This window comes from Zosterops lateralis, assembly GCF_965231275.1.
Source record: "Zosterops lateralis genome assembly, chromosome: 1".
NCBI lineage: Eukaryota > Metazoa > Chordata > Aves > Passeriformes > Zosteropidae > Zosterops > Zosterops lateralis.
Genome location: NC_139762.1, coordinates 117,683,306 through 117,698,009, shown reverse-complemented (window position 1 = coordinate 117,698,009; position 14,704 = coordinate 117,683,306). Strand labels below are relative to the sequence as shown.

General features: G+C 35.1%; 1 protein-coding gene across 2 annotated transcripts in view; it reads left to right on the top strand.

Annotated features, from left to right (window-relative positions):
• Window positions 1–14,704, top strand: part of PDE7A (phosphodiesterase 7A) — a gene marked incomplete at its 5' end in the record, with an annotated part of 71,762 nt that overhangs the window by 41,952 nt on the left and 15,106 nt on the right. Inside the window, one exon of one of the 2 annotated variants that reach the window (XM_083858640.1) lies at window positions 3,411–3,494. The exons of the other annotated variant lie outside the window; for it this stretch is intronic. Coding sequence (XP_083714766.1) covers window positions 3,411–3,494 — 84 coding nt within the window. The remainder of the gene's footprint in view (window positions 1–3,410; window positions 3,495–14,704) is intronic. 2 annotated transcript variants of the gene reach the window in all.

Below are 14,704 nucleotides of genomic sequence, written 5' to 3'. Positions count from 1 at the left end.
AATGTGTTCCGTAAAGGTAACACAAGAGTCTTTCCAGTGTGGCTGAAAGTGGCTCAAGAAGAGACACTTCAGGTAAAAGCTGGCAGTCAGCTTGCTGCCACTTCTCTGCCCTTTCCCAAAGAAATTTGCTTATAAGCAGACTGTGGGATCTGGTGGCTTAAAAAGATTGTGTAAGCATTTCGGTATGTTTGTAAAAGTCTAAATAAACGAAAACTATAGATAAGTTCTTTTGTTTTAGGTGTTGAATTTTAATTGTCTTTCAGCTACCACAATAATGATTGGCTCTGAGGTTGGACTTCTGTTGCTGTTTGAAGGAATTATGTAACAGTGTCCTTTTGCTTGATAAAAGTAATCTTAAATCTGAGATATCTTGTGCTTTTTGTCAAGTTCCCTGTGAAGATAAACATGTCTCTTCCTTAAAATTAAATTCTGCATAGCTTCAAAGTCACAGAGTTGCAAAACACTTGTGCAGGATTTCCCAAGCAAGTTGATGTGAACATGTTATGTTGTGAGAAGGTACAATGAAGTGGGTGCATTTGGGATCCATTAATCTTCTGCAGGTTACATTACCCAAAGAGTGAATGCATAACCATGATCCAGTATTTCTGGATGTTTTGGAACTAACTATACATATGCACTAGAGATTAGTTTCACTGTGCTAATGGCACATTGTTTCATAATGTGCAGCTAGTTATTCCTTATTCTCCTTCTGTGTATTTAGAAACTTCAGATGGATGTGTGGTACCATCAAATTCCACTTGTGCCAATATTTTTCAAGTACATTTTTTGTCTGAAATCTTGAAAAATGCAGCAGTTCTGTATCATGATAATGGAGACATCTCTTTTCCCTTTGATCTGGCACAAGAGAATTTTCTGCTTTGTTTGCTGTAATGAATTCCAGTCCTGTAGAAGGGGTATATTTTTCCAGAATAAATCCAGTTGTAGTCTAAAAAAAATTATTCTATTGTTGAGATACTGAGTTTTTTAAAAAATAGCTTCTTTTACCATGATTACAGAAAGAGAATTTTGTTTAATAACTATGTAATGAAAATATTTACCTTTCTTTGCTGGGAATGTCTCATATATGTGTACAAGTAAATACACTCATTTTAGCTCTATCTTACTACAGTTGCCTTTTCCGTAGTTTGCCATGTGCATTTTTAGTGTACAATTCCTTCTTTGGCTAAATATTCCTGTAAATAGATATTCTAATATTTACTTTTTCAAAGTAATGTAGTCAGTTGCACTTCTTCATTTTACTTACAGACAGTTTTTCTCGTTTTCCTCCTTAAGATTTTCAACATTGCAGACATTTCAAGGGTACCAGGGATCCTATTATTCTGTCCATGTTGTTAGTCAAGGATAGTAGTAAATGAAAAAGAACAGAGAGAAATTTTCTGTTTATCACATATCAGATGAACCTGCTCATTTTGTTATTTGCAGAGTTCCATATTAGGCTTCAGGTATTTTTTTGTGAACTTTTCCTAATTTTGACACTTAAATTGTTTGCCAAAACCTAGTTATACACAGGCTGAAACTATTTGCTAATTTGTACTGTGGTTTGGAAAATCTAAAAGTAAAAAACTGCATTTAAAACTAAAAATAAATGACAAAAGCTTTATCACGTTTTCTGTAAAAAATTAGCTCCACTAAAAAAACCTCTTTTATTTTCTTTTAATTTAGCTGGTGAACTCATTCACACAGCTGTAGCTATGCTGATTACCCAGATAAATATGAGTGAAAGGTAATGGAAGTTGAATTTTCCTCTGTGTACATTGTTATTTTCACATACAGCTATTAATGCATTCCCCCCTCTCTTCCAAAGTTTTCTCTCTATTTCATTTTTATTAATTTATTTTGTAAATAAAGTTCACCAGTTGCTTGTGCCTAACAGAAGAGTTCTACAATTTGCTGCCTCTGTATTGCCTGGAAGGAGACAAGTCTCTTGCACTCTGCTCAAATGGATGCTTGAAGCTTTTATAAGTAATATATTGTAAGTGGTCTGAAAAATAATACTTGCAGATGGTAATTGGGTTGCTTTCCCTTGCAGCTCAGTTAAGATTTTCAGTTAAAAAAAAAAAAAAAAAAAAAAAAAAAAAAAAAAAAAAAAAAAGGAATAACTGAAAGGCACATATATTTACTGTTTTTACTGGTATGTAAGCTCTAGGGGAGCCCTGGGCCTATTTAACCCTTTTGTGGTCCTTCCAGCATGCCTCACAAGATAACATTCATGTCAAGTGCGTCACTGTAGATGTGTCAGTGTTTATAGATATGTATCTCTAGAAAGATACCTGTTAAGTATTAAAAGCGTATTACTGAAGTGTGAGTCAGTACCTTTAGCTATTTTCTAATAAGTTGCCTACTTCAGCATTACACATTAGCAGGTTAGAAAAGAAAATAAGGATAAAAATGCTCTCAAGATGTCTGTGACTTGATGAAAAATAAGTAGCTAGATTTTTATTTAGTTCTTATAGACTCAGTCATAATGCTTTTTGTTAATCACTTATTTTGGTTTCATATGGAAAGTGCTGTGTTTGAAGTAAGGAGAATACGACACTGGAAGGATTTTTGTAATTAGAAACCACAACATTTGCACATCTTAAATTTATCTTTGTTAGGGCTTGAGGAGGGAAACACGATTGCATTTGATCCTTGAAGATTTCTCCAAATTTGTAATTGAAAAAGGATTTTTAGTGAAAGCTTTTAATCCAGGTGAACTGCTTATATTAATACATACAAATATCTAACAAAAGAATACTGATCAGCTTTCAGTTGGTAAAATGCATAAGTAGCAGTCAACTAGCATGCTAAAAGATTCAGGTTGAAGCTAATTACAGTGCAAAATAGTTTGATCAAATTTTAATACTGAGTTTTGGTATTTTAATAGGCTCTTGTGTAATATTCAAACAGCTGAGCACAAGTAAGTAAATGCTAGTGGGAAAATATTATATAATATAAAACCATATTGTAACTAGCTTATTTGCTAAAAGCTACCATTTCTAGAAGTTGAATCTTTTTTGTATTCTACAAAATGTTATCGTTGTATGTGTGTTACTGAGGAACAAATCGACTTTAAATGTTCTTGTTTTCTGTCATATTAAGGTGCATTTTTACCATACTGGTGTAGCAAGCTCTTCCTAATTTCATCTGAATGCTTATCACATGCTTCTGGCAACGTACGCTCAGGCAGGAGAGATTTTGGCAAGAAAGCATGTGATTGCATGTGTAACAAGTCTTCAAACTTTGTTTTGAATTTCACCTTTAAAACAAAAAGCATTGAAGTAGGCCTATTGTTTGAATTACTCTCCTCCATTAAGTACATGAATCTTTACCCCTCCAGGCTATGTTCATTTGCATTTTATCTCTGCCACTCTTCCACACTTTTATTTCACTCTTGACCCTGTTTCTAGGAGATGTGCGAGTAAGAAGTCGGGCAGGATTTGAAACAGAGAGAAGAGGTTCTCATCCATACATTGATTTCCGTATTTTTCACTGTAAGTATTTAAAAGCAGATAAATGACAAATAAACAAAGGCATCCATCAATTTTAACTACTGAGCCTCTAAAATAAAGTTAGCATCTCTTATAGCAAGACTATTTTTTTTAGTACTTCTCAGGAAAATCTTTCATTCTAGCTCATTACCAAAAATAGAAGAGGAAAATCTTCACTGTTAAATATTTTTTTTAAAAAATTATAATTTTAAACTCATTGAATTTAGACCTGAATCCGTATGGAAATGAAGACTTCTAAACAGCTACTGATGTGTGTGCTCTGTGCTTCCTTGGCAGACACAATCAGTTGAGTAGAATATTTTTCTGTTTTTATAAAGCACTAAAAAGGCCCTGTCCAGGATGATGCTTGAACAGAATTACAATAATATCAGTATTCTTCACCTCATCATAATGAATTAACATTTACATCTACTCAAATGCGTAGCTAGGACTTAAATATTTGGACAGAGAAAAATCTTAAAAATTAAAGTGTTAAGAGAAAGTGGCAGCCTAAATTTTTTTTGATTGTGTTTGAGGAATCTTTTTTTTTTTTTTTTTAAGAACTGTTACAAGAAAAGTATTTTTGTAGAGAAAAAAGTAAAATTATCCATCTATATTGCTACAACTAAATTTGTCAGTAGTTGTGGTAATACTAAGTTTCAACACCACCAAGCCAATATACAGCAAAAATGCAGGGGATGAGTCTTAATTAAATTATACCGATAATGAATGTATTAAGTGTCATAAAGGATCTATGCCAGCATTGTATCAGCCCAATTCCAAGTATTCTGAATGCTGTGGAAGATTTAGTAAAGCCGATTTCACGGTAGTAAGTGTGGTTGTTGTAATTATCTTATGAATAAAAATGAGTGGCAGAAACTGATCTTATGCTCTGATCTTAACTGAAGTTATTCTTTTTAAAAGTAGATAATTTCTAAAACTCTTAAACTCTTAGTTTCGTTCCAGAGTTTCATAAAAATAGGTGAGAAAACAAAGTTTGAAGAGTGTGCTATGTAGATTTTTTTCAATAAAGAGGATAAGAGTTTCATCTCAAGTCCTGATTGAGTATAATAAATTATCTGTAGAAAGAGCATGCAATTTATAAATTACGTAGCTGTCTTTTTGTGTATATATGTATGTGGCATTTCATGCTAATATAGGGAAATAGTAACAGAAGAATTAAAAGAACTACCTGTTAAAAGGCAGTCAACATATTATTGCTGTTGTCAAATTAACTATTTTCTGTGGTCCTCATCACACTTTTCCTGCATCAGGCAGATCATGACTAGTCAGGAAAAGGACTTGCACACCCTTTTTCTCCTTGCCCCTACTTGTTCAGACTCACCTGTGGTGTCTGATGACAGCAAAAGATATTGCTAGGAGGCCCAAAAAATTATTTGGCTTTAACTTCCTTCTCAAGTCAGCTGCTGTGTTAGTTTTCAGAGTTGTCATGTTATAGTCAGATTTTTTGTACTTCAGGGTTATAGCTTGATGAAGAGTTGCTCTTTGACTTTGGGCTGCTGGCACATTGTGGAGTTTCTTTCAAAGTCAGGAATTCAGCACCATCTCTCACCATATCAGTAGGTTATCTAGTAATTTACATGAATGTGGAATTCTTTTTTATCAATAAAATGTTTTCTTTCCCTCTGCAATGCTAATTTACTCCTGATCAGTGTTTCCTAATTGTTGTAAGCCAGAGAGATTTAGTAATGCACTATGAGACTGCCAGTAGAGAGAAATTGCAGGAATCAGGCTTGACCTAAGTTTTAGCATATTCTCCCTGCCCTCTCCCAGTTACTTCAGAAGGAGTTGATTTTGCCACATAGAGGTAAATGACTGAAAAATATTCACCCATTTGAGCAATAACATGTAGGAGTAGTCAGTGAGCTCTTCTTTCCTTGGGGCAAATACTGCATTGGAAAGGGTCACTTCAGCTGGAGCAGACAAAACCATCTGAATGTTGCCTTTTTTTTTTCTCCCCACCACAGCTGTATCCTGAACATCAGTAATGCATGGACATGCTTCCTCCATTGTGTTTGTATAGTTTCACTGTAACGTTCTTGTACTATCCACTAGTTTTATTCTGTGGTTCTAAATACTTTGCAATGATCATTGCTTATGTGTTTTGCCGAGGACTTGTATAGTGGCTGTCAGTCACAGTGCTGAAGTGTTAATGCTGTTTTGTGTTTTGCTTAGCTAACTTTGGTCGTTCAGCATTTTTTTTCTTTTTCTGTCAATGATGTTTTGAGAAGAAGTTAAATGTCTTTCAGGAGGTTTAGCTAATAATACACTGACCAGTCTCTTTTCTAATATTTTATTGATAGGCTCTTAATCCAGTATTTTACTGATAGGTTGTAAGAGTACTGAATTTTAAATGCATTCCTTTGCTTCCTAACACTAGTTAAACTTGCAACTTCAACCAGTGTTGCTGAAGTAAAATTTGTCAGTACTTATTTCTAAAGATCACTTCTGTATCTTCTTAAGACATTATAAGCTCAGCATCTATATCTTTATCCCAGAATTCTGTAATTGATACATGAATATTCAAGTTTCTTACCTGTCTGGAAGTATTCTGAACAGTAACTTTCAGGAAATTTGATTTTAGGAAGATAGTTGGAAAATTATTTTTGTTGTTAGACACGGTGAAATGGGAGTCATATCCACTGAGGGGATTATTAAATGCAGGATTTGACTGATGATCAAACTAACTTTGTTGGATGGTAGTTTTCCTTCTACATTCTGTTATTCGAGAAGTCACCTTTTTATAGGTAATTGTAGGAACTACCAAGAGGAATAGCTTAATAAACAAATTTTTGTTTTACCAAGACTGCTCCCTGCTGAATGGGGAAATTTAGGATTATCCTATTCTTCTTGGTTGGCAGTTGGGTAATGTTAAGTCATCACTTAGTAGGTTTTCTGTTACTGCATTCTGTTGGTGATGCCTGTTTGGGATCATGGGCATAATGTCAAGATAGCATCTTAAATTCCCCATTTCTGGAAAGGACAGAGCAGCAGTGAATTCTTCCTCTGAATTCACTGTTGCACAGTAAGATGGATACGCTGTATTGTTTTATTGAATTGACTGTAGAACACTGACATGCTTCACTCCATGAGAAACAAAAAAAGAGTTTTGCAGTTTGCTGTGAGAATGCAACATGCAATTGTTTGGTTTTCAGGGAAGTTATTGAAAAAGTGATTGCAGTGGTTTTAATCACTCTTACTGCCTTCTGGTTTACATGAATACTTCAAAATTTTTTTTACGCTACTTGAGACATCATAGACAGCAATTCAGTGTTTAATGTTGTCAGAATATGTTGATAAAAGCTAATATGAAACAAATTATTTGGTGGAAGAATAGATAAGTGACAAGATAAAAAATATTCCCTTTTTCAAAAATAGTAAACCAGCAATAAAGTTTTAGGCTTTGTTTTCTTGCTATTGAGAAGTCGTCAGTAATGTCTATTTTTAAATGTGTGTGTGTGTGTATACACACACACACACAACACTACACTTGGGAAATTTTGATAGTTGGAGGTGTTTCTAGCATGCACAAAAGGCATATATAATGTGCCCTAATCTGTTTCTCCTGAAAAAAATCCCAAACAGTGAGTGTTCACAGTGATATGTACAGTATGTTATAATGAGGAAATGAAGCCAAAATGAATAAAGATCAAATGAATAATTTAAGATAACAGAAAAAAATATTGAGAAGTGTCATATGCAGATACAGCTGAAATTAATGCTTTTAAGCTTCTGTTTTGGAAAGGGTTGTTGGATATAGTCTGGAGGAATTCTATTTTTCTAGGTAGAAAAATGACTACTTTGGTTTTGCAGAGAAGAAACAAGTTTTTCTTCTTGCTTTTCCTGTTGTGCCTGGCCCAGAATAAGTAAGATCTTGTCAAAAGGTTTTTAGAGGTCTCTTGTGCTAGTTTCATCTGAGCATGCCTCTGTGGGGAGCTGATGATGTTGCCAACACATGGGGCTCTGTTTGTGTTTTGTAGATAACTGAATCTGTCACATCTGTGAGTTAAAATATCTTAGAAAGAAGATGGGATTTTGAGTTAATCAGTATGTGTTTGGTAACATTCAGGAATGCTCAATATTGAAGAAAATAGTTACTTGCACACAGTATGATGGTACAGTATAGGACTTCATTGAGACTTAGGTGTTTTTCTCCTTGGCTGTGTATGGAGCCTTTTTACAGGGGAATGGAAAGAAAGGAAGAGATATTTTTATAGGTGATGGATAAATCGAATTCTCTTTCTTGAGAGTGCAAATATGTGATGAAATTTCAGAGTTTATTTATGTTTATTATTAACCTTTAGTATACAACCTTCAGACTGTTTACTTGGAAATTACAGCTTGTGGAACATATTATAAGCTATTCTGAGATCTGGCAAAAAATGTCAACATGTGCTGTTTCAATGATGTTTTCAACTTTCTGGCTCTTAGCTCATGAACCATTAGAAAATGTTTACCTTGAACAGTGAATTTAGACTTCTCTTGGCTGAGAGGCCAGAATTCAAAGGAGAGACAAGAGTGCAAATCCAAATTGATTGCCTGAAACAATTTGAAAAATCCTTGTGTAGCAGCAGCTAATGATGCTTTTGATGATACCATCTAGAGATTGAGATAAACTAAGCAGAGTCCAGATGAATTTCAATGACCTTTTGTGTTACCAGAAAATGGAGAAATTACCTATTTGGTTCTGTTTACCAGTAACTGACTGTCTTATTCAGCAGTCTGCTGTGAAGAAGGGTGAGTTTCTCAATGAATAAAGTAATGAAAGATTTTTTGTGATCATAGCTTGAAGAATTTGTTTCCTTTTGAAAATACCATCACTGAAGAGTAAAAAGCTTGTACTTGAGAGATTTCTTCAAAAGCTGCCTTTCTGTGAATGATGCAATTCTGAAATTGTCTTCTAATTTTTCAGAGTGCAAATTATTCAAATAAATTGTGTTCCACAATGTGAGAGAAATTTTGACTTTGATTTAGTAGGAGAATGCAGTCACACAAGGGGAAATCACAGAAAATGCTCCAGATAGGGCTGTATTGGCCAAATGAAAAGAGTGAGCTTAAAGTGAGCTTGGTTAAGGAAGATTTGGTGATAAAATGTGCCAATTGAGAATACAGATCAGTTTTTTTTTTTTTTTTTTTTTTTTTTTGTTTGTTTGTTTGTTTGTTTGTTTGTTTGTTTTTTGTTTTTGTTTGTTTTTTTGTTTTGTTTTGTTATTATAAATGTTTGTTTTACCTACAGTTCCTTCTTTCCAAGCTCCTGTAAAGCAGCCTGTGTATTCTGGAGTCTTGCACAGGTACAGGCCTCTCTGTGTTTCAGTGCTGGCTTAAGTTTGACCATTGAAGAAGACAGAGATACATTCTATTCTTTTCCCATTTCTTTTGTACCTCTCCAATGTGTTTTTTCTCCAAGTACCTTACTTGGAAAGGCTTTTTCTTTTGTATTGTTGACAATTTGGTAGAAAATGTGTGGGAATTCTTTTGTTTTCATCTCTGCACCCAGTTTGACTTTCTGTATTGGTTGTCATATAGACTGGTAAAAGAAATTCTTACTCTATTAACCATGATGGGTTACTTTTTAATTCTTCTTTTATTTCTGGTGATGAAAAATAGACAAAAAAGATGAGTTGAGGTTGCTGTCACTCCTTTACTGTAGAACTGAAGATTTCTAGGACACTGAAGAGAGGTGGGTTTTTCTGGGAAGACAGCAGGAAAATAATTTGGTGACAATATGGAATACATTATCCTTTTGGGAAAAGAGTTGAACCATTATGTGTTGTGTTCTTCAGGAGGATCATTATCTTGATTAACATGGCATAATGCATTTTGAAAATGCTATGTTTGTATATATTTTGTATATTTGTGTTCTGATGATATTCCTTATAATATTTAGTTTCAGTGAGGTTTCTTACTTCACAGTGTGCTTTTGTGAATTGCAAAATTGCCATGCCCAATTAATGGATTCAGGTTAAAAAACCCAGAAACAAACTTCAGGATTTCTGGGCTTAGGATTCAATAATTTGGTATGGAAACTACATACATAATTGTATGTAGTTTCCTAGTCCTGAGATTATTGCAAAATGTTACTCATTCCAGCAGAGGAATGGCATTGTTTAACTCACTTAATTTTGTATCTTTCCTAAGGTCTTTACAGAAATACTAAGATGAGCCAAAATTCAAAAGAAATAAATTAGTAAAGTCCTGTAGATAGTTTTTCGTGATGTCTTTTTTACACTTCTACTGTTGTGCAATGTCTTACAGTGCCATTGAAGTGTTGGAACTTATTTCATACTGAAGTAGTCTAATCTCTTCACTTTGAGTAACTTCTCTCAAATTAGCTCTGCTTTGAGCATAGGATTGGACTGAAGAACTTTCAGAAGTCTCTTCTGTCCCTTCCCACCTAAATTATTCTATGGTTCTGTGGCTCTGTGCTTTGCTAAGGCAGTGAGATCCTCTTGCTCTGTAAGGTCCTTCAGGAAAAGTTGTCTGTGGTGGTGGTAATGCCTAGCACTTCCCTTCCATCAGGGAGCATCTGATGAAAACTACTGGAGTTTTTAATAGAGCTGTGGTACTACTAGAGTTTCTTGAAACCTAATTTTTTTTTCTCATTCCAATCAGTCAGAAGACACTTGCAAAGCCATGTTTATTTCATTAATCCTTAACCCACAACATATTTTCCAGCAGTCATTATTATTTTGAAAATAATGATAATGGAAAGAATAATGGAAAATATTTGGAAAATAAAAAAAAATATTTATGAATGTGTATATAGTTATATATTATGCATTTAAACCAAAACAGTATGGCTTAATATTTTTTTAAGCAGAAGGAGTTTAGTGCCTTACAGTGATGCTAAACGAGGCTTCTAAGTGGTTCTAAGGAAGACAGGAAGTTTAATGAGGTAATTTAGACCCCAATAGCCTAGATTAGTCTTTTTATGTAACTTTAAAATGCTTACTGAAATATCTTCCAAATGAAGTTCTAGTTTTACGTATTACTTGAGTACTGAGTATCATAAAAATATTTTAAAATTTGAACCTTGAGTGGTAAACATACAGGAGAGTTAAATAGCAAGACATAATTTAAAAAAAATGTTCATGGATCTAATATAGTGCATTTCTTAATGGTTTGATTGGAATAGATGTGAAATTAGAATGCTTATGGGTCCCTCTAGTGGTATGACATGCTAAATAATGCTTTGAAATTATTCATAAATTGGAAATTATTTGTAATTGGAAAGAATCATCTTTAGAAAGGTGCATCCTTAGATGGTTTTAATTGGTATGTGAAATAAAATTTTCTTTCCAACAAATATTTAGAGGTAGTGGAAAATTTCAGATGATATGTCAGGTTTAATGATAGTATCTGCTGTGTGATAATGATGAATGTGCAGTTGGGTTATTATGGAAAAATCATGAGAGTTCTCTTCCATTAAAAGAAGATAATTCATATGATTGGGGAAAAACCTCGGGGGGTCTGTGCACCTCAAAGTCCAGGTTTTACATTCAATTATAAGAAAGATTCATTGTCTCAAATGGATCAAATACTTTTTTTAAAAAAATTTTTTTAAGTGGCATTGATACCAAAGATCCTCAGTTATGCTCTTTCTATTGGTATGTAGCAAAACACAGTGTTTTTTGTCATGGGTAATTTTTCATCTGCCTTTTGAGCTGTAGCAAGGAAGAAATGGAGGTAAAGTTCTTATCTCTGGAGAGCTTTCTTTTGAACAGATTCCCATCAGAGGGTCTACCTTTGCATCGTAAGAAAATTGAAGTATATTGTTAGGATTTAAGGTTCCGTTAATATTTAAACCAAATCATAATTGTCATTCTTCCTTTTGTGGACTGTCCTTACTATACAAAAGATACAAAAATTTTGAGAGTAAATTCATCAGTGTATTATGGTCTTTTAAGTGATTATCGCTTGTCTTTACTTACTTTGTATTTTTATATTGGCATGAGAAAAATAAATATTTAATATCCCTGTGAAATGTGCTAAAACATTTTTTTTTAGGTTTTCATGAAGTTGAAAGATTGGGAGTGGGAAGAGATTAAAATTAGTGTCTCAGAATACAGATGAAATCTGTTGCATGAAGGCGATGTGTGTAATTTTATTGCTATATATGCATCATATTAGCAAAATAACTGATATTAATAACCAGAATGACTTCTTTTTCTTTACTTTAGAGGAAGGAATTTTTTATTACACCAGCATCTCACTTAAGATGCTTAGAAACAAGAATATAACTGTTTTAATCAAACAAATAAAAAGCCCCAAAACCTTGGATTGGTACTTTGGATGATAAATCTAATTTACAAAGGAATGGCAAGAAGAATGTTGTAGGACAGCTGCTTTTGTGTAGGCACTAAGGCTTAGAGTTTGCCTTCTGATTCCTTGCATCAAAAGCACTTCCCAATGCTGTAGTGTCCTTCTTTATGTGCCCATTATCCCAACTTTGTTTTCATTCTCTTACAAGGCTGTAAGTGCCATATTTATTTTATCATTCTAATTCGTCCTTAAACTATCCTTGAGAGCAAATGGTCAATGTTGAATATTAGAGGGACATTTAGTACACTGAAGGATGTTTGGGCTGGTGGGAGAGATGTTTTTGCAGCATGCTTATTCATGAGCACACTCTTCATTCTTCACTGTGTTCTTTCCATGATCTATACATTACTGAACCTTGGTTTGGAATGGTCTCTGAAATCAGCATCTCTTTTCATGACTCTTGGTTGAAGAGGGGAGGTTGTCATTCTCATATTAATCATGCATCTAAAGAGAATGAATGTGCCTAGAGGGAAATGCCAAGTTTCCATTGCACAGCTATATCATTCATTTTACCGGTCTCTTCCATTAACTGGCCTTAGCTTGTCTGCCAAAACCACAAAGCACTTGGTTTTTGAATCCTTAATAATAATTTAAGTGTGAGGAAAAGGCAGGCACAGTAGGTATCAGTGTTCCTGGAGCTGAAGAACGTGTCTTCCCCTCAGCCCCTTCCTTGAAAGCCCACTATTTGCTGTTTCAGCCTTCCCTTTAAATTAATAACCTGTCACACCTCTGCATCTGACTTGCTTATTCTGACTTGTTTTGGGGTAGATGTTTAACTGTTAAAGAGAGAAATTTAGTTTTTGGGTTAGTGTAGTCCCACTAATCAGGTGCTCTGGAGCTGCAGAGGGAATGGCAAGGCTCAAGATCTCTTTTCTCATTTGGAAGTTACTCTGATAATTTCAAATCTAAAGGATAAAGACATTTATTTAGTCAAGGTGTTATTACCTAATTTGGGCTATCCATGTGCAATAACTAATAGCTCAAGGGGAAGTGCAAAGCCTAGCCCATGGGGAAGAACAGCCCCAGGCCCCAGCACAAGCAGGGGCCAACCATCTGGGAAGTGACTTGGCAGAGAAGGAATGGAGCTGCTGGTTAAACATGAGCCAGCCATATCTCCTTTCTGCAAAGAAAGCAAATGCATCAGGAGGAATGTTGCCAGCAGGTTGGGGGAGGTGAACCCTCTTCTATGTGCAGCACTGGAGAGGCCTCACCTGGAGTCCCAGTCTGGGCTCCCCAGTAAAGGAGAGGCATGGACATACCAGAGAGAGTCCAGCAAAAGATGAGGAAGATTAAAGAGCTGATGAGAAAGCTTGGACTGCTCAGCCTACAAGAAGGCTCAAGGGGAAACCTCTCAATGTATACAAATACCTAAAGGGAAAGTGCAAAAGGGACAGAGCTAGGCTCTTTTCAGTGGTGCCCTGTGTGAGGACCAGAGGCAATAGGCACAAACTGATGCACATCAGGAAACACTTTTTCACTGTGAGGGTGGTGACCAAGTGCTGGCACAGGGTGCCCAGAGAGGTTGTGGAGTCTGCATCCTTGGAAAGGCACAAAAGCCTCTGGGAGATGCTTCTGGGCAGTGTGGTCTGGGTGACTCTGCTTGAGCAGAGGAGTTTGACCAGAAGAACCTCATCTGGTACTTCCTTACTTTACCTGTTCTGTGATTCTGTAATAAGCAGCATTGCTGCTAGGAAGGCTGCAATAATGTAGGCTTTGCTTTTTTTCTTTTAACAAGGGGTAGAAAAAGTAGGACTACTAATGTGTAATAGTAGTGGTTTACGAGCTACGCAAAGTGGTGATTATTTAGAGAGTTTAAACACATCTGTAAGATGAATAAATGTCAATAGCATATTGTGACGAGAGTGATGGTTCAGCTTCACAGAAAACCAAGTAACTCATTTGCCTCTGTACATTTATTATCAGAAAAATCCTGAAGCAAGAAGATTTGCAGCCCCTCCTAAATGACTTACAAATACAAGTATAGGCAGAACATAGGCCTGTACTGCCAAATTATTGCATTTTCTGTTGTGTACTTTGCTGCCAGAAGCTGCTGTTTTACTTGTAGTGCCTACATCAATACCATTCTGTCCAAGATTAATGGGGGATACTTGTGATGGTGAAACGTAATTTGTAGCATGACAACAAAATCAAGTTTTTGTTAACTGTAGATCTGTAGAAGAGTACTTGAGAACAAGAAAATTATCTATGCTTCCAGAAAAGTGCTCATTTTTCCTACATTAACTATTTTGTTTTATTGAGATTTAGTGAAGTTTCTGGCTTTTCTGTGTGAATTTGTGGATATTTTACATCATTTTATGACCTAAGTATAACCAATTTATATTATTTTATTTTCAACTCACTAATTTCTGTTTTGAAATTTGGCTCTTAAGGAATTGGATCAAGATTGAGGAAGAGAAACTTTTTACCTGTAGCATACACTGCATTAGCATCAGCAGCTGTATTGCTCCCTGCTTCTCTGTTCTACAGGCTGGCAGTGCTCACATTGTAACCTTATAGTAACAAATGTGCTTAGAAATATTGGTAGAGTAATACAGCATGACAGAATCTATTTATTTTCCTGCTGTACACATGAATGTTGCTTTATAAGCAACCTTTATTGTATGTAGTACATCTGTTTACTTAATATATAAACTGGGATATGTCATAGGTGTCAGTGTCTTCAGAGGAAGAGTCCTTGGTGTTGAGAATGATTGCTTGAAGAAGGATACTTCATGTGGAGATGTCTGTGTCAGCCCAGAACTTCAGTGTCTTGGTGAAATGTTCCAGGCATGTCCGAAAGAGCATTCAGTGGTGTCAGTTTAGTCTCTGCTAACACAGACAATTGATAGGGAATGTGCTACTTTTGATTA